The sequence below is a fragment of the Rana temporaria genome, chromosome 8 (genome assembly GCF_905171775.1).
Source record: "Rana temporaria chromosome 8, aRanTem1.1, whole genome shotgun sequence".
Lineage (NCBI taxonomy): Eukaryota > Metazoa > Chordata > Amphibia > Anura > Ranidae > Rana > Rana temporaria.
The window spans coordinates 147,255,826-147,271,778 of NC_053496.1; the positions used below are offsets into that span (position 1 = coordinate 147,255,826).

The 15,953-nt window shown below is 45.9% G+C and overlaps 1 protein-coding gene across 3 annotated transcripts in view; it reads left to right on the plus strand.

The window, feature by feature from the left end:
* The window catches only part of LOC120909157 (glutathione S-transferase P 1-like), a 218,229-nt gene that overhangs the window by 131,592 nt on the left and 70,684 nt on the right, over positions 1-15,953 (plus strand). For 2 of the 3 annotated variants that reach the window (XM_040320862.1, XM_040320863.1), the window contains one exon: positions 9,368-9,477. The exons of the other annotated variant lie outside the window; for it this stretch is intronic. In XM_040320862.1, coding sequence (XP_040176796.1) covers positions 9,368-9,477 — 110 coding nt within the window. The remainder of the gene's footprint in view (positions 1-9,367; positions 9,478-15,953) is intronic. 3 annotated transcript variants of the gene reach the window in all.

Here is a 15,953-nt window from a genome sequence, read left to right on the forward strand (position 1 = left end):
TTGGTTTAAACTTGCCTGTTGTGCTCTGCGTTCACCTGCGCCAGGACTTGCGTCACCATCTCCAGTGTGGGATTTGGCCCATATAGGTTTAGCCTCCACATCACCTTCTGTTGGAACTCTGCTTCCTCCTGGCTGACATTCGCCATGCTGCTGGTTTGGTCGCCCTCCATTAGTTCTGCTATGAGGGTAGCTTTCTTTTTGTTGCTTGCCACCCGACCTCGGGCTTCCAGCAGATCCTTTAGCGTAGTCCTCTTTAGTCTCTCGTAATGCTGGGCCATTCACCTGCTGTCTTTATGCGTCCCATTCAACCCCGCTGCTTGCCACCAGTTGTTAAGACCTGCAGTAAGTAAGGTACTGCGGCCTTCTTTCAATCCCTCAATCGCCAAGCATAAATGATTATCGCTACCATAGAAGGTAGAGGGATAGGGGAGATGAATACAGATGAATGGTTAAAATATTCTCCCCCAAACATGAGCCAAGACTTCATGAAGGGTGTCCAGGTATAGAATAGCTTTAGAGAGGGCATGTTACTTATACAGCAAAAGGAATACTTGAATTAATCAGACAATGACACTCCACCTCCAGCATCATACAATGGTTTTATAGACCTCTTTTAGGAGACAGACGGCTGTCTCCGATGTAATCCACATGTGTTAATTACTGGTCATTTACCCAGACGAGGTGACTCGGAGGTAAGCTCTTACCTGCTAAACAATAGAAATTCACATGAACGCTTCTTGAGAGACAGACCAAAGTTCATTTACATGACACTGCAGACGATATTACCACAGCAAGCTCTGCCTGGGAGATATTGAGATCAGTTTAAGGATTAAACCAATTATCTCCAGGCAAAGAGCACCCCAATTGTCCCCAAAGTTGGAACACCCCTTTTCCACACAAGGTATCCCTGCCATTACATATCCCCTGATCTGGGGGACCAACATATCCAAATTTCACCCAGATCGGTCCAGGGGTTCTTAAAAACAAAAAAAAAAAAAAACAGAACCTATGAGAAAATACAGAATAAAGTCTTTCCCAAGGCGTCTTCCAGGACAGCCCTTGAGAGACGGAGCTCCTCCCTGGACAGGAAACGCATCACCTCCAGCTCTTTAAAAGGCGGTCCCTCAGGCATCTGGTCAGTTTTTATGTGTTTCCTCAGAACGGAGGAGACATGTCACCTGAAGGGAACCATCTTTTCTCAGGGGTATGGATCTGGGAGAGTGTCCATATCCAAGGGCTGGGGAAGACGGCTGGGCTGGTTGTTCCCTCACCTTGTAAATCTCTGTTTTGTGGCCACAGGTTCCCTCCGCTTGGGCATGGAGTTCCCCGTTCCCTCTGGTGCCCGGCGAGGAAGTGGGCAGTGATGGCCTGCATTGGCGGCGGGAGAAGCGCTCTCCTTGCGGTGGACGCCATGACCCGGAAGACGCTGGGCATAACCTCCAGGCCAGGATGCGCGCATCATCACTGTGCGCGGGAAGCTCCAGGTTCCGGTTTTCTGGCGCAGGGTTGGATGGAAGGCCAAGTCGGCGCATACAAAGGCAGCAAGCATGGGCTGTACTCTGCCTGCATACCGAAGCAGTATGGACGCTGCACACGCTCCAGGGGAGTCTGGCGCCGGCTCTTCAAGGTAGGCTGGCTGTGCCAGAACCTTTTTTTTCCTGTGTTTCTCACCTGTGTAAAGGGGAGCTAGATAGGTCTGTATTCCTATGTAGAGCTCAGTGGGCACCTTAGGACAGGGGAGGCGGGGGCACTTGTTTTGTGTATATTCTAAAAAAGACCCCTCTCCCTCTTTTTGTTCCCTGTCAGAGCCAAAAGACCACAGTGTTAAAATCCCTTCCAGAGACAAAAAGTGTGCCACATGTAATTCAAGACTTGCATCTGGCTATACCAAAAGCCTGTGTGGTCCTTGTGTTACAACTGTCATACATGGCAAAGAGGATTCCCCACTTAATAAATTTTGGGTTATTTTTAAGGATGAAGTGCAAGCTACTTTTCAATCTTTCAGAAAGCTCATTGCTGACACACAAATTCCATGTCCAACTGCTAGCCAGCAAGAGGTGCCCACCTCTCCAATTCTGGTAGCATCAGGTGATCCTGTGGAGAATGAGGAGGTTTCCCTTAAAAATTCTGATTCGGATTCTTCCCAGCCAAATTCTGGGCAAGAAAATGATCAGGATGACTCCCACACCCCCACTAGATTCAAACTCTCCCAGGAGGAGGTAGATGAATTAATCGGGGCCATTCATGAGACGTTAGAGCTGAAGGAGGAAAAGACTTTGCTCTCACGGCATGATAGGATGTATCAGGGGTTAAGCAGGAAAAAACGGAAGGTTTTCCCAGTACACAAGTTAGTTTCAGACTTGGTTCGTAAGGAATGGGAGGAACCTGACCAAAGGCCCTTCTTTTCAGGTGGTCTGAAAAGGAGATTTCCTTTTGATGAGGACCCCACTGCGGTCTGGAATCGGTCCCTCAAACTGGATGCCCCCCTAGCAAAAGTATCAAAGCACTCGGACCTTGTGTTCGATGATATGGGACATTTGGCGGATCCCATGGATAAAAGGGGGGATGTTATCCTCAATAGATCCTGGGACACGGCTATGGCTAACCTTAAAGTGGAGGTTCACCCTAAACGATTTTTTTACATTAAAAGTACAATAGTAAGAACATTTCATTTCGGCATTTTTTTTTTTTTGCTCTGTACGTACCTTTTATATCCGGATTTTGTCCAGGGCTTCCGCGTTCGGACGACTCCGGGACTGGGCGTTCCTATCCTTGCGTTCGATGATTGACGTCTTGTGAAACAGTTGACCTGTCGCACCACGCGCGTCACCAGATTTCCGGAAATACCCGCGCTAAGTCTGCACTATACAGCGCCTGCGCCCGCCGTGTAGAGCTGACTGCGCAGGCGCCGTATAGTGCCGACTCGCAGCTCGGCTCTTTCCCGACGTCTGACGCACGTTGTGTGACAGGTCACCTGTTTCACAAGACGTCAATCATCGAACGAAAGGATAGGAACGCCCAGTCACGCAGTCATCGGAACCCGGAAGCCCTGGACAACATCAGGATATAAAGGTATGTACCGAGAGAAAAAAAAAACCTTCCGAAATGTAATGTCATTAGTATGCTGGCTCTGCTAGATGCAACTTAATTTTTTTTTTTTGGGTAAACCCCCCGCTTTAAGCCAGCCCTAGCAACCACGTGTGTAGCACGTAATTTGGAGTTTTGGCTCAAACAATTGCAGGAACACCTGACAGGTACCCCTAGAGAAGAGTTGTTAAAATCTTTTCCCATGCTTTTTAAAGCTGTGGGTTTTATCGCAGATGCCTCGGCAGAATCGGTAAAGCTTTCAGCCAGGGCAGCCTCTGTCAGTGGCTGTGAGGAGAACTCTTTGGCTCAAAACCTGCCCGGGAGATACCGCCTCTAAATTACGCCTTTGCAGCATTCCATTTTCGGGTAAGTTTTTGTTTGGCACTCCGCTAGATGAAGCGTTGGAACGCACTGTGGATAAAAAAACTTTTCCTGAAAGTCAGGTCCCAGGAAGTTTTTTTTCGTTCCTTTTAAAGGGCAGAAGAAAACTCAAGAAAAAGGGAAGCCAAATAGACCCTGGGCAGCACAAGGGGGAAAAAGTAAGCCAATGTGCTCTTTAACCCTCCTGACAAAAATCCCAAGGCTCAGTGATGCCAGGATCCAAGTGGGAGGAAGATTGGGGGACTTCCTTCCACAATGGGAAAAACTGACCAACAGTTCTGTCAGGGGAGTCATAGAAAAGGGCTATGCTTTGGAGTTCAAACAAGTACCACCAAAAAGATTCTTGGTTACACAACTGGCAAAAGACCTGATAAAAGCTCAAGCTCTGCAACACCTCATAAAAGAACTAGTAGATCAGAAGGTTCTAATACCATACCAGTTCCCAAACAAGAGGAAGGCCAAGGTTTTTAATCGCACGTCTTTTTGGTGCGGAAGCCATCAGGCAAATATCGCCTGATCTTCAACCTAAAACCATTGAACACAGTCCATCTATTCTGTCAAGAATCTGCTTTGAAAAGACGGTTTCATGGCAAAAATAGATCTGAAGGATGCCTACCTTGATATTCCTATCAGGGAAAGCTCCCAAAATTTCCTCCGCATAGCCATTCGAGTGGGAGAAAATATCTACCATTTTCAGAGCCAAGCCCTCCCCTTTGGTGTCTCCTCATCCCCGAGGATCTTTACCAAGATCCTAGCGGAGACGCTGGCCCCCCAAGACTCCAGGCCATAACAGTTGTTTCCTACTTGGACAACTTGCTGTTCCTGGCACCAACAAAGCAAAAACTGCTGGAAGATCTGGAGAATCTGGAGTCGCTGTCAGCAGTCCATCTCAAGGGTACACAGAACAATCTAGCCGATTTTTTGAGCAGACAGATAATCTCACAAGAAGAGTGGTCTCTAGATCCGACAGTATTTGCAGAAGTAGTTGCCAAGTGGGGTCTTCCGGAGATCGACCTTTTCGCAAACAGAAAAAATGCCAAACTACCAGACTTTTCCTCTCTGAACCCAAGAGATCAACCAGAGGCAGTCGATGCCCTTCAGAACGAATGGAAGTTCACCCTGACCTATGCCTTCCCACCACTTCATCTTTTACCAAGAGTCCTCTCCAAGTTCAGAATGGAGAAGACTTCCCTTCTCCTAATAGCCCCTTTTTGGCCAAAAAGGGTGTGGTTTTAACTTCTACTGTCCTTAGTAGATCGACCACCTTGGATGTTACCGTGCAGTCAGGACCTGCTGTCTCAAGTTCCAGTCTTCTTGAATCTGGCGGCCTGGTATCTGAAATAGACATCCTGAAATCCAAGGGTCTATCGGACAGAGTGATTGAAACTCTGTTAGAGTCGCAAACCAAATACCAGAGCAATTTACCTGAAGCACTGGAAAAAATTTAATCTCTGGCTAAAGAGAATAGAAAAAGAATACGATTCTCCAACAATTTTGGAATTCTTACAAGAGGGCATCGACAAGAAATTGGCTTTAAGCACGATTAAAGTACAAATTGCTGCCCTATCAGTTTACGTTCAGTGCTCCTTACAGCAGGACCCGCTTATTAACAGATTTTGTAAAGCAGTTGCTAAACAACGCCCGGCCCCATGCCGAAAAGTGCTGACATGGGATCTATCCATTATGTTGAAAACGGTCATTAGAGAGCCCTTTGAGCCAATATCAGAGGCATCTTTAAGACTGATTACTTTAAAAACAGTCTTAGTCGTGGTGACTTCTGCTCGCAGAGTCAGCGAACTCCAAGCTCTGTCAATCAGAGAAACATACATGCAGGTATTGGCGGATAGAGTTATTTTAAAGACTGACCAGTCCTTTATTCCAAAAGTCGCTTCCTCTTTTCACAAGTCAGGACATCATTTTACCTTCCTTCTGCAATAAGCCTGCAAATAGCAAAGAACAGCTACACCGGCTAGACGTCAGAAGATGCCTCCTTGCCTATCTGGAAGCAACTAAAAGCTTTAGAACATCAGAGGCCCTGTTTGTTTTTTTCTGGAAATCAAAAGGGAAAACGGGCTTCAAAAGGGACAATAGCCAGGTGGATTAAGATGGCCATCTTGGAAGGGTACAAAACTCTGCACTTGGACCCTCAAGGCTTGAAGGCACACTCTGCAAGGGCGTTAGCCACGTCCTGGGCAGAGAGCCGGCGCTACCCCAGAGCAGATATGTAAGGCCGCCACGTGGTCAAGCATGTCAACGTTCATTCGACACTATCGATTGGACACCTTGAGTGATCAAGCCTTTGGGAGGAAAGGCCTCCAAGCTTTGTTCCCACCCTAATCTGGTGAGTGCTTGCTCATCCTCAAGGGCTGTCCTGGAAGACGCCTTGGGAAAATCAGAGTTGGTCTTACCGGAAACTGTTTCCAGGAGTCCTCCAGGACAGCACGTTTCCACCCTATTCTTTGAGGTAGGTATAATATAAATTGTATATATGTTAACTGTATTTCAGCTCCGTCCTTCGGTTCTTGGATTAAAACTGACCAGATGCCTGAGGGGACCGCCTTTTAAAGAGCTGAAGGTGATGTGTCTCCGTCTCTCAAGGGCTGTCCTGGAAGACTCCTGGAAACAGTTTCCGGTAAGACTAACTCTGATTTTTCTTCACAGGCACTATGTACCTACCAACCATAATCAGATACTGACATCCGTCCTGAGATCTCACCATTTCAGACTGCAACTTCAATCTGACACATTTACCAGATTCTCAAAATGGAAGGGGCTTGTTTGAGCTTTTTCTGGTCTTATCCATATAGCTCACTCTTTCAAGGGTGACTTAAACAGCTGTGCCCACAAAGGATGGCATCATTTTCAAAGGACCAGTTCAGCATTAGAGCTCCAACAGTCCCAGGATCTTATCTGTACTGTACAGCACGAAACCTATGCTAAGGAGATCGACTATCTCGAAAATAGAACCTATTCCTAGTGACAGTGCTCTGAGAAATGGTGGCATCTTATGATACCAGGCGGGGAGTGTCATGCCTTTGGCCTACAAGGAAATACAGTAATATCTGGACTTGTAATTCAAATGTCCACTAGATGTCACTCTTAACAAAAGACTGTCGATGGGCAGTGTTCTATGGTAATGTACATTTCCTGTCGTGTTAAACTGTCTTCACTTCCTATCACCTCTTTTCCACTGGACAGTCCACATGGAGTCGGCTAAGCATGCACCACATGTTTCCTAGGTCTTGATGATCCTGGGACAGCATCACTGATAGACTGTTTATATGCCTAGTAAACATTTGTTTGTGTTCATATAATTCTTATATGTTCATTTATTTATCTCTAGTTCCACCATTATTCATACGCATCTTATATGGCCACCATCTGTTCGTCGTAATAAAGATGCAAGGTTTAAGCTGTATGTTGAGCTACATACACACCAGGGGCAAACGTGTAGCGAAAACAGACTTAATAAAAGTAATTTTAATCTGCAAAAGAGTTGTATAATTTTTGCTAAAGTTGTGATTGGCATAATACAAATATTGGTAAATGGTCAAATTTAAAACCATTCATTTATTGCATATTGGCTTTAGTTACTTTAGTTGAACACTGCATGGTCTATGTTCCCAACTCCAGGGCTGTATTTTGGCCTAGGCCGACAAGGCCTCGAGTCCCGGCTCCCGCGGCCTCCTCCCATCTCACATACAGCCTCTGAGGTGCCTGACCAGTGCAGAGTTATTTGCAGCCGTGCGGTGCGCCGGGGTCTGGGAGCCTAGATGTGTCTTCAGACATCCCGCCCACTGCTTCACCATGCAGCGTGACATCCAGCCCAGACTCAGGTAGGAGACACTGTTGTAAGGGGAGTGTGGCAAGCCGAAGTGTATGGCAGCCAAGGAGTGAGAGTATGGGAGGGGGTGGAAGGCTGTGCAGTCTCATTGTTTTGTGTTTGGAGGACTTGTAGTGCCTTGTTTTTGCTGGGACTTGTAGTGCACTGTGGGGGCTGAGATATGGCAGCCTTCTATGCTGGGACCTGCCGTGCACTCTGGGGGGGGGGGCTGACATATGGCAGCCTCCTATGCTGGGACTTGTAGTGCCTTAGCCTGTGGGGGACTGAGGAATCCTCATTCCGCCACTGAGGGCACCACAATTCCCAGCATAGGAGACTGCCATATCTCAGCCCCCCAGCGTGTACTACAAGTCCCAGCATAAAAGGCTGCCATATCTCAGCCCCCCAAGTGCACTACAAGTCCCAACATAGGAGGCTGCTCTTACAGAACAGGAGAAAGAGCTGGGGGGGGTGTCCTAAAAGGGGAGAGAAGGAGGCACAGGTTTGAGATGAGGGATTTTTCTGAACGTGAGGATTTATGCTGGAAGGGGGAGATGGGGGAGGATTTGTGCTGGGAAAGGGGAGGTGAAGGAAAGAGTTTGTGCCGAGAAGGGGGATTTTCACTGGAAGGGGTTATATGAGTGTGAGGATTTGTGCTGAAGGAGTATTTTTGCTGCTAGGGGGGGAGATGGAGGGGGCGGGGGTCTGGAAGGAGTGTGATTTACAGATGATGGGGCGGGTCTTAAATGGGAAGGGGTGTGGCTTTGACAGGAAGGGTGGGTCGTATTTAAATTAGGGGGTGTATGAATTTAGTCAGGCCTAGGGCAGCACAAAACCTAAATACACCACTGCCCAACCCCATCCCATCTACATGCAGACATACAGAAAAATGAAACTGATAGGGAGGCATAACAAGGAGGAAAACGCCCTTATACCATGGAACATGACTTGGTGTACAATTTTAATTTTAAAGGGGTTGTAAAGGTAAGTGTTTTTTTTTTTTTTTTCCTTCCTAAATAGCTTCCTTTACCTTAGTGCAGTCCTACTTCACTTACCTCTTCCTTCAATTTTTGCTTTTAAATTTATTTTTATTTTGAGAAATCCTCACTTCCCGTTCTTCTGTCTGTAACTACACACAGTAATGCGAGGCTTTCTCCCTGGTGTGGAGAAAGTATCTTGAGGGTGGAGGGGGCGAGCAGGCAAGACAGGACCCTCTACTTTGCAGATAAAGGAGCTGTGTTAGTGGTTTTCCTGACACTCCTGCTGCCCCCCCCTCAAGATACTTTCTCCACACCAGGGAGAAAGCCTCGCATTACTGTGTGTAGTTAGACAGAAGAACAGGAAGTGAGGATTTCTCAGAAGAAATAGACCTTTAAAAGCAAAATCTAAGGATGAGGTAAGTGAAGGACTGCACTGTAAAGGAAGCTATTTTAGGGATTTTTTTTTTCTTTTACCTTTTACAACTTTTTTTTTTTAAGGCTTGCCTATAAATGGGTATGATCATAGCAATATGACATGGCAAGTATAGGGAAGAAAATTGTGAATATCAAGTTTTTTTCACTTTCAATGGATTCTTGGTAATCCGAAGTTTTTGGCTACCTTTAGAAAATGGGTACTGTTAGAGAGAGAGAGAGGGAGAGAGAGATATTATATGTGTATGTACAGTATATGGCATGTAGCAAAGCTTACCCTGACAACTTAAGGAAAGTCAACTTGATCATCTAACAGGATGCTGCTCACAACCAAGCTAGGAAACTCTGCCCTTTAGTTTGATGTTGATGGATTTAAAATGGAAGTCAGAAATGCTGACATTTGTTTGCTCACCACTGACATGGAGAGCAAATAAATGGACCGTGAGCAAATAAATGGACCAATTGTCTAGGTTCAGTGACCTTTCGAGGTGGATCTTTTTGGCAATGAAATTCAAGATGGCAAGCTTGGCTTCACAGAATGCCATACACTGTCTCAAATACCAGGTAATCGGATGTTCTCAAAATACGCTATAAATGTAGGTGCTGTTTAAATTATGGGCAAATGGATTATCAAACATATCCTTATAGTTGCTTTGTGTCTCAGGTCGTTGTGAATCCATGCGCATGCTAATGGCTGACCAGGGAGTGGATTGGAAAGAAGAGGTGGTGATATTTGATGATACATGGCTGAAAGGGGACCTCAAAAAAGAAGCTGTAAGTGTTCCTTTTTGGAAAAAATAAATAAATTGCCTATTTTGATGGTGAGAAAATAAGAGAACTTGACTTTGTCCATGCAGCCCCTGGAAGCTGGCTTCTTCTCCTCCTCTCTCCCGATGGCTTTCAGCAGATGCAGGGGCACACTACAGGGATCAGATCCAGTAATGGCCCCTGATGCACCAGTTCCCTTCTTCTTTCCAGGATCCTCTTTCCTCTGCTGCCCATGCCCCCTCTCCTCCCACAGCTCTGCTGGCTTCCACTTTTCTCCCACCCACTGGCTGCTGCAGGGCTCACAGGGGAATTGATTCAGGGTGGAGAGTGGGGGAGCCTTCCTTTTCTGAACACTGAGCGATCGGTATCATGTACTGTATTCATCCATAACTGAAGCATAGTAGACCTTTATTGCTATGCTTCAGTTTGTAATGAGCACGAAAATCTGTCTGCAGTCCCTTTCTCTGTATCAGAAGTGAGACATAAGGGGTCTGTTTAGACTTCTGATGTTTGCTTCACTAAAGAACCCCCCACAATTTATTTATTTTACAAAAAATGTAATTGTAAATAACATTTACATTTTGTAAAAATATTTTTACAAAATTAAATGCTCATTTACATGGGTTCTCTGGCGCAAACATTGTAAGCGGTTTGTTACTCTATGGCAGTGTTTCTCAATTCCAGTCCTCAGGCCCCCCCAACAGGTCAGGTTTTCAGGATTTCCCTCAGATGAAAAGGCTGTGGTGATTACTAAGGCAGTGAAACTGATCAAATCACCTGTGCAAAATAATGGAAATCCTGAAAACCTGACCTGTTGGGGGGGCCTGAGGACTGGAATTGAGAAACACTGCTCTATGGGGACACAGCAGCTGTACAGCTCCTAATTTGACACGTGCAGGTGTGGGAGTGTCCCTGAAGGTCTGTGTGAGGCCGTATATCTGACTAAGGGCTTTAACACAAAATGTTAGTTTTTGATGGACTCGGTTTGCTCAGCGGGGATCACTCTGTTGATTCCTGCTGAGCCAGCGGATGACTGGTCTGTCTCTGCTCACTGTGGAGATGGACCTGGGAGATCAGATGAAAACCGATCCGCCTGTCAGTTTTTCATCTGCTTGGACCAGGGGTGCCCAACCAGTGGCCCAGGGGCCACGTGTGGCCTGCAGAGCCCTCTGATGTAGCCTGCAACCTCCTGCTCTGGGATGGCTGGTTGGCAAAAGCCCAGATTGCCGACCTGCCATCCGAGAGCATCAGTGTTGTAAATGAAGCCGGCAGTAGAGGAAGCAAGAGGCTTTTCAGAAAGTGCACCAGACCTGCAGGATATAATAGATGTCTATGGAAAAGTGCAGCTCACTGGCGGGAAAACCACAGGTCTGCGGTCAATTGTAGCGCAGTGTAAAAGCAACCTTGGGGACCCCTTTCACGCAATTGGTCCGACCCAAATTGGGACCCTCCAATGCACCTATTTGGAGCGGCAGTTGTAAACAGACTTTTGTCCGATCTGCTAAAGAAAACAGAAGTGGATCTGTCCCCTTCTATCTGACTGGATCAGAGGGCCCATAGAGTAGATTGGGCTGTGTCTGTCTGCTTTGCATATGCATACTGGACAGACATGTCATCTGCCCCCTCCGCTCATTGTGTGTAGTGACCGGTTACCAAGTCGCTTAAGTATCCCTCTGCCTTCAAAAGGTTGGGCACCTCTGGCTTAGACGGATGGAAAATGGGGTTTCCATCCGTCTGAGTTTAGCGGACCAGATCGAAGCGGATTGGATGTTGACTGACCTCAATCGCTCCCTAGAACTGTATGGAGCGTCCGTTCAGGTCCACCGAAAAAACTGAGGTCTGCATGTGTGAAAGGGGTCTAACACACCTTTCCAAATAGGACATGGCTGTGTTCATATAGCTGCTGCTTCTCTGTAGCATAACATAAGCTGCCTGTACACAGATGCAGCCACCCAAAAAACACTGATTCACACTGTACAGGCCACAGCACTCATTCAGACACAACTTTAAGGTCCCATGCACACGGGACACCGATGCAAACTCTGCTGAACACACATTTTTAAAGGCTAAAACTGGCATTTAGAAACGCCCGTTTTGCCGCGATTTTAGCAGAGATTTACTGCATTTGCGTCTATAAGCGTTTAGCTAAACATCATAAGACCCTCCCTAAGCTCAAAAAAAGTATTTAACCATTTCAGCCATTTTGTGAGACCAGAGTTAGTAGCAGCTGAGAGAGCAGCAGTGTATTTAGCGTGTCACTTTTTAACCACTTGACCACCAGGCACGAAAACCCCCTTAATAACCAGTCCAATTTTCAGCTTTCGGTGCTCTCACATTTTGAATGACAATAACTCAGTCATACAACACTGTAACCAATTGAAATGTTTGTCCTTTTTTTCCCACAAATAGAGCTTTCTTTTGGTGGTATTTGATCACCTCTGCGGTTTTAATTTTTTCCGCTATAAATGAAAAGAAAAAAGAAAATTTTGTAAAAAAATGAATTTTTCTTAATTTCTATTATAACATTTTGCAAAAAAGGATTTTTGTTTCATACATTTGGCCTAAAATGTATACTGCTACATATCTTTGGTAAAAATAAAAAAATAAATTGGGTTATTATTTAGTCTGGGTGAAAGTTATAGAGTCTACAAGCTATGGTACCAATTACTGAAAATTGATCAATTTGATCACATCTGATGTACTGACCGCCTATCTCATTTCTTGAGACCCTAACATGCCAGAAAAGTACAAATACCCCCCAAATGACCCCTTTTTGGAAAGAAGACATTCCAAGGTATTTAGAAAGAGGCATGATGAGTTTTTTGAAGTTGTAATTTTTTCCCACAATTCTTTGCAAAATCAAGATTTTTTTTATTTTTTATTTTTTTTTCACAAAATGTTCATATTCGCAGGTTTTTTCTCACACACAACATATGCATACCACAAATTACACCCCAAAACACATTCTGCTATTCCTCCCGAGTATGGCGATACCAAATGTGTGAGACTTTTACACAGCGTGGCCACATACAGAGGCCCAACATGGGGGGTATGCAGAGTATTGGCGCAGGGGGGGTATGCAGAGTATTGGCGCAGGGGGGGTATGCAGAGTATTGGCGCAGGGGGGGTATGCAGAGTATTGGCGCAGGGGGGGTATGCAGAGTATTGGCGCAGGGGGGGTATGCAGAGTATTGGCGCAGGGGGGGTATGCAGAGTATTGGCGCAGGGGGGGGTATGCAGAGTATTGGCGCAGGGGGGGGGTATGCAGAGTATTGGCGCAGGGGGGGGGGTATGCAGAGTATTGTGCAGGGGGGGGGGTATGCAGAGTATTGGGCAGGGGGGGGGCTATGCACAGTATTGCGCAGGGGGGCTATGCAGGGTATTGCGCAGGGGGGGCTATGCAGAGTATTGCGCAGGGGGGGCTATGCAGAGTATTGCGCAGGGGGGGCTATGCAGAGTATTGCGCAGGGGGGGCTATGCAGAGTATTGCGCAGGGGGGGGCTATGCAGAGTATTGCGCAGGGGGGGGGCTATGCAGAGTATTGCGCAGGGGGGGGGGCTATGCAGAGTATTGCGCGGGGGGGGGGCTATGCAGAGTATTGCGCAGGGGGGGGCTATGCAGAGTATTGCGCAGGGGGGGGGGCTATGCAGAGTATTGCGCAGGGGGGGGGCTATGCAGAGTATTGCGCAGGGGGGGGGCTATGCAGAGTATTGCGCAGGGGGGGGCTATGCAGAGTATTGCGCGGGGGTATGCAGAGAGAGGAGGGAGGAACCGGCGTCATCAAATGACGCCGGTTTGTTTACATGTGATCGCTCCGTCATTGGACGGAGCGATCACGTGGTAAACGGCCGCTATCAGCGGCAATTTACCGCGATTCGTGATCGGCCGGGTCCTCTGGACCCGGCGGTCACGGACATTCCCGTGTGCGCGCCCCAGGGGGCGCACGCGGGAGAGCGACTCTGGGAGGACGTCAATGTACGCCCTCCCAGAGTTATGCAACCGCCCTGTAGACGTATATTGTCTATAGGGCGGTTATTAAGTGGTTAAAAAGCTTTTATAAATGAAATCTCTGCAAAACGCTGGTACCGCGTTTAGCCGCTTTTTGTGTCTGAACCCATTTTTTTGCTTCTGGAAAAACAAGGTTAAACGCAACTGCCTAAAAACGGCAATAAACTAGACTGTGTGCATGGACACATTGAATGTGAAAAAAGTGTCCAACTGCCTCTGAACACGTGTTTAGCAGCGTCTCCTTTGCATGGTGGCTTAACTCGCTACACATTTTAGCTTTTAGTAGGCATTTTGTATGTTTACTAATGATTTTAGTGTGTGTGTGTGTGTGTGTGTGTGTGTGTGTTTGTGTCTTTTTTTTTTTTTTTTTTGCAAGAGCACGTTTGCTATGTTCGCTGGGGAGAAAGATCCCTCTTTCCCGATTACTTGGGCACTGGAAGATTAATCTCTTGGAGCAGCCAATAAGCGTGGCAGACATGTAAATCGGTAGACTCGCTATGTAAAACTGTAAACGTACCATTTTACAGTAGCTGGTTTGCTCAGTGTCTTGGATTGACAGTGTTGGGGTAGGCTGTTTTCTGGGTCCCCTTGGTCGCTTGGAGTCCCCGTGTGGACTTCTCCTTCTACTGTCAGATGTTGGGGTCTGTCACTCAATGTCACAACTGTTGGCTTCCCTTGACATGCGCATGGAGAATTCAAACACCACAAGAGCTAGATATGATGCAAGAACTCTGATTTTTATTGTCCATTGATACAGAATATATAGTCAATCACATTGAACTTTTTGTTGTCAAGGCGTACAATGAGGCGTTTTCTCTAAACCAATCATAATACAGATAATTAGATGCTACTGAAACCTTCATGATTAATCACCCATGACTTTACCTACTATTTACTCTGGTCAGAGTAACGATGTCAAGCTGCTCAAAGACTTTCCTAATCATTATCTAGAGTAAATGGACAAGGCATAGTCAGCAGTTTTGAAAGTCCCTTCTAAATAATACTAATTTCTACTGATTCCTACGAAGTCTATCTATAATGGCAAAATGGAAGCTGCATGATCAAAAATGGAGTTTGTAATGTCAATTATATCCTTACAGACCAGAATGTGTACAAGCACACTCTGGTGAGATAGTCGCTGTTCGAGCTTCAGACTAATGTTCAGGCGACGGTCCCTGCCAAATTCTTGACTGTACGTCATTACGCCCTTTAAATGAGGGCCCCCAGATCCCCCACCCCCTACTCCTTCACCAAAAAGTGTTTTATTTAAAAAATAAAGTTGTCTGGTCTACATCCACTGCTGACCTGGAAAAAAAGGGGGGTGTGCTCCTGTTCTTAACCACTTCCCGACCACATATATAATGTATAATATATTATGTGTGTGTGGCAGGTACTTCTCCAGACTGATCTAATCTATTAGGGGACAGCAGTTTGCTGCAGCAGCATGGGCTTTTTCACCCCATTCCTCTTCAGACGCTCAGGTTCTTCCAATAGGGAGTTTACAATAAGGCAGCAGCAAAAAACTGTGAAGGAAATAAGGGAAGGAGATAAAAAGCCAGAGGAACTAGGCCAGAGCCTGTTTTGCCTGCACACCATTAGGAGAACATCTCCTGCACTGTATGTATGTATGTATGTGTGTGTGTGTGTGTGTGTGTGTATATGTGTGTGTGTGTGTGTGTGTATGTGTGTGTATATATATATATATATATATATATATATATACACAACAGGAACAAAGATTGTCTCTGGACAGCCGCACTCTGAACAAATTGTAGCCTTTTATTAAAAGGACAGCACTACAAGTCACAGCAAAATAAAACCTGACCGCTGATGCGTTTTGCACTGAAACTAGTGCTTAGTCATAGCTTACACAGCGTCTGCATGTCGGAGGGATATACCACCTCAGTTCCTGGTACTGTTGACTTGTCCGGCCAGCTTGCAGCCCATCTCGCTACCAATTAGACCCGCAGGTGATTTGTAAGTCTTGGGATATGTTTTTAATCTATTATGTCCCACACTAGCTTATATTGTCTTTAACCTTCTTCCTCCTATACACCCCCCCCCAGTTAATTTTAGACCCTGTACCAACAGTTTATAAATCTTATTAATTTCAGATACACATTAGCATCAGCTCCTGAAGAGTGGAGAGTTCCATGAAACGCGTCAAGCTATTCTGATGCTATCATCATGTACTACATGGGATCATCTTACTATTTTTAAATGTATTATGCTGCAACAATCATATGTATATGGTTATGTGATATATGGATTAATATTATTATGTATTACTGTGCTGGGTATAGAGAGTCAGCTAATACAGTTGTTATATTCATTCTACTGGTCAGACACCCATTGTCCGTTTATCACTCTTTTAGGTGCATGTTTCATTTAATGTCCCAACCTTCCTTCCAGCTTAATTGCTTTAAAGGGATGGAGACACTGGACCCACAAGTCCTATGCCTCATATAAAGTCC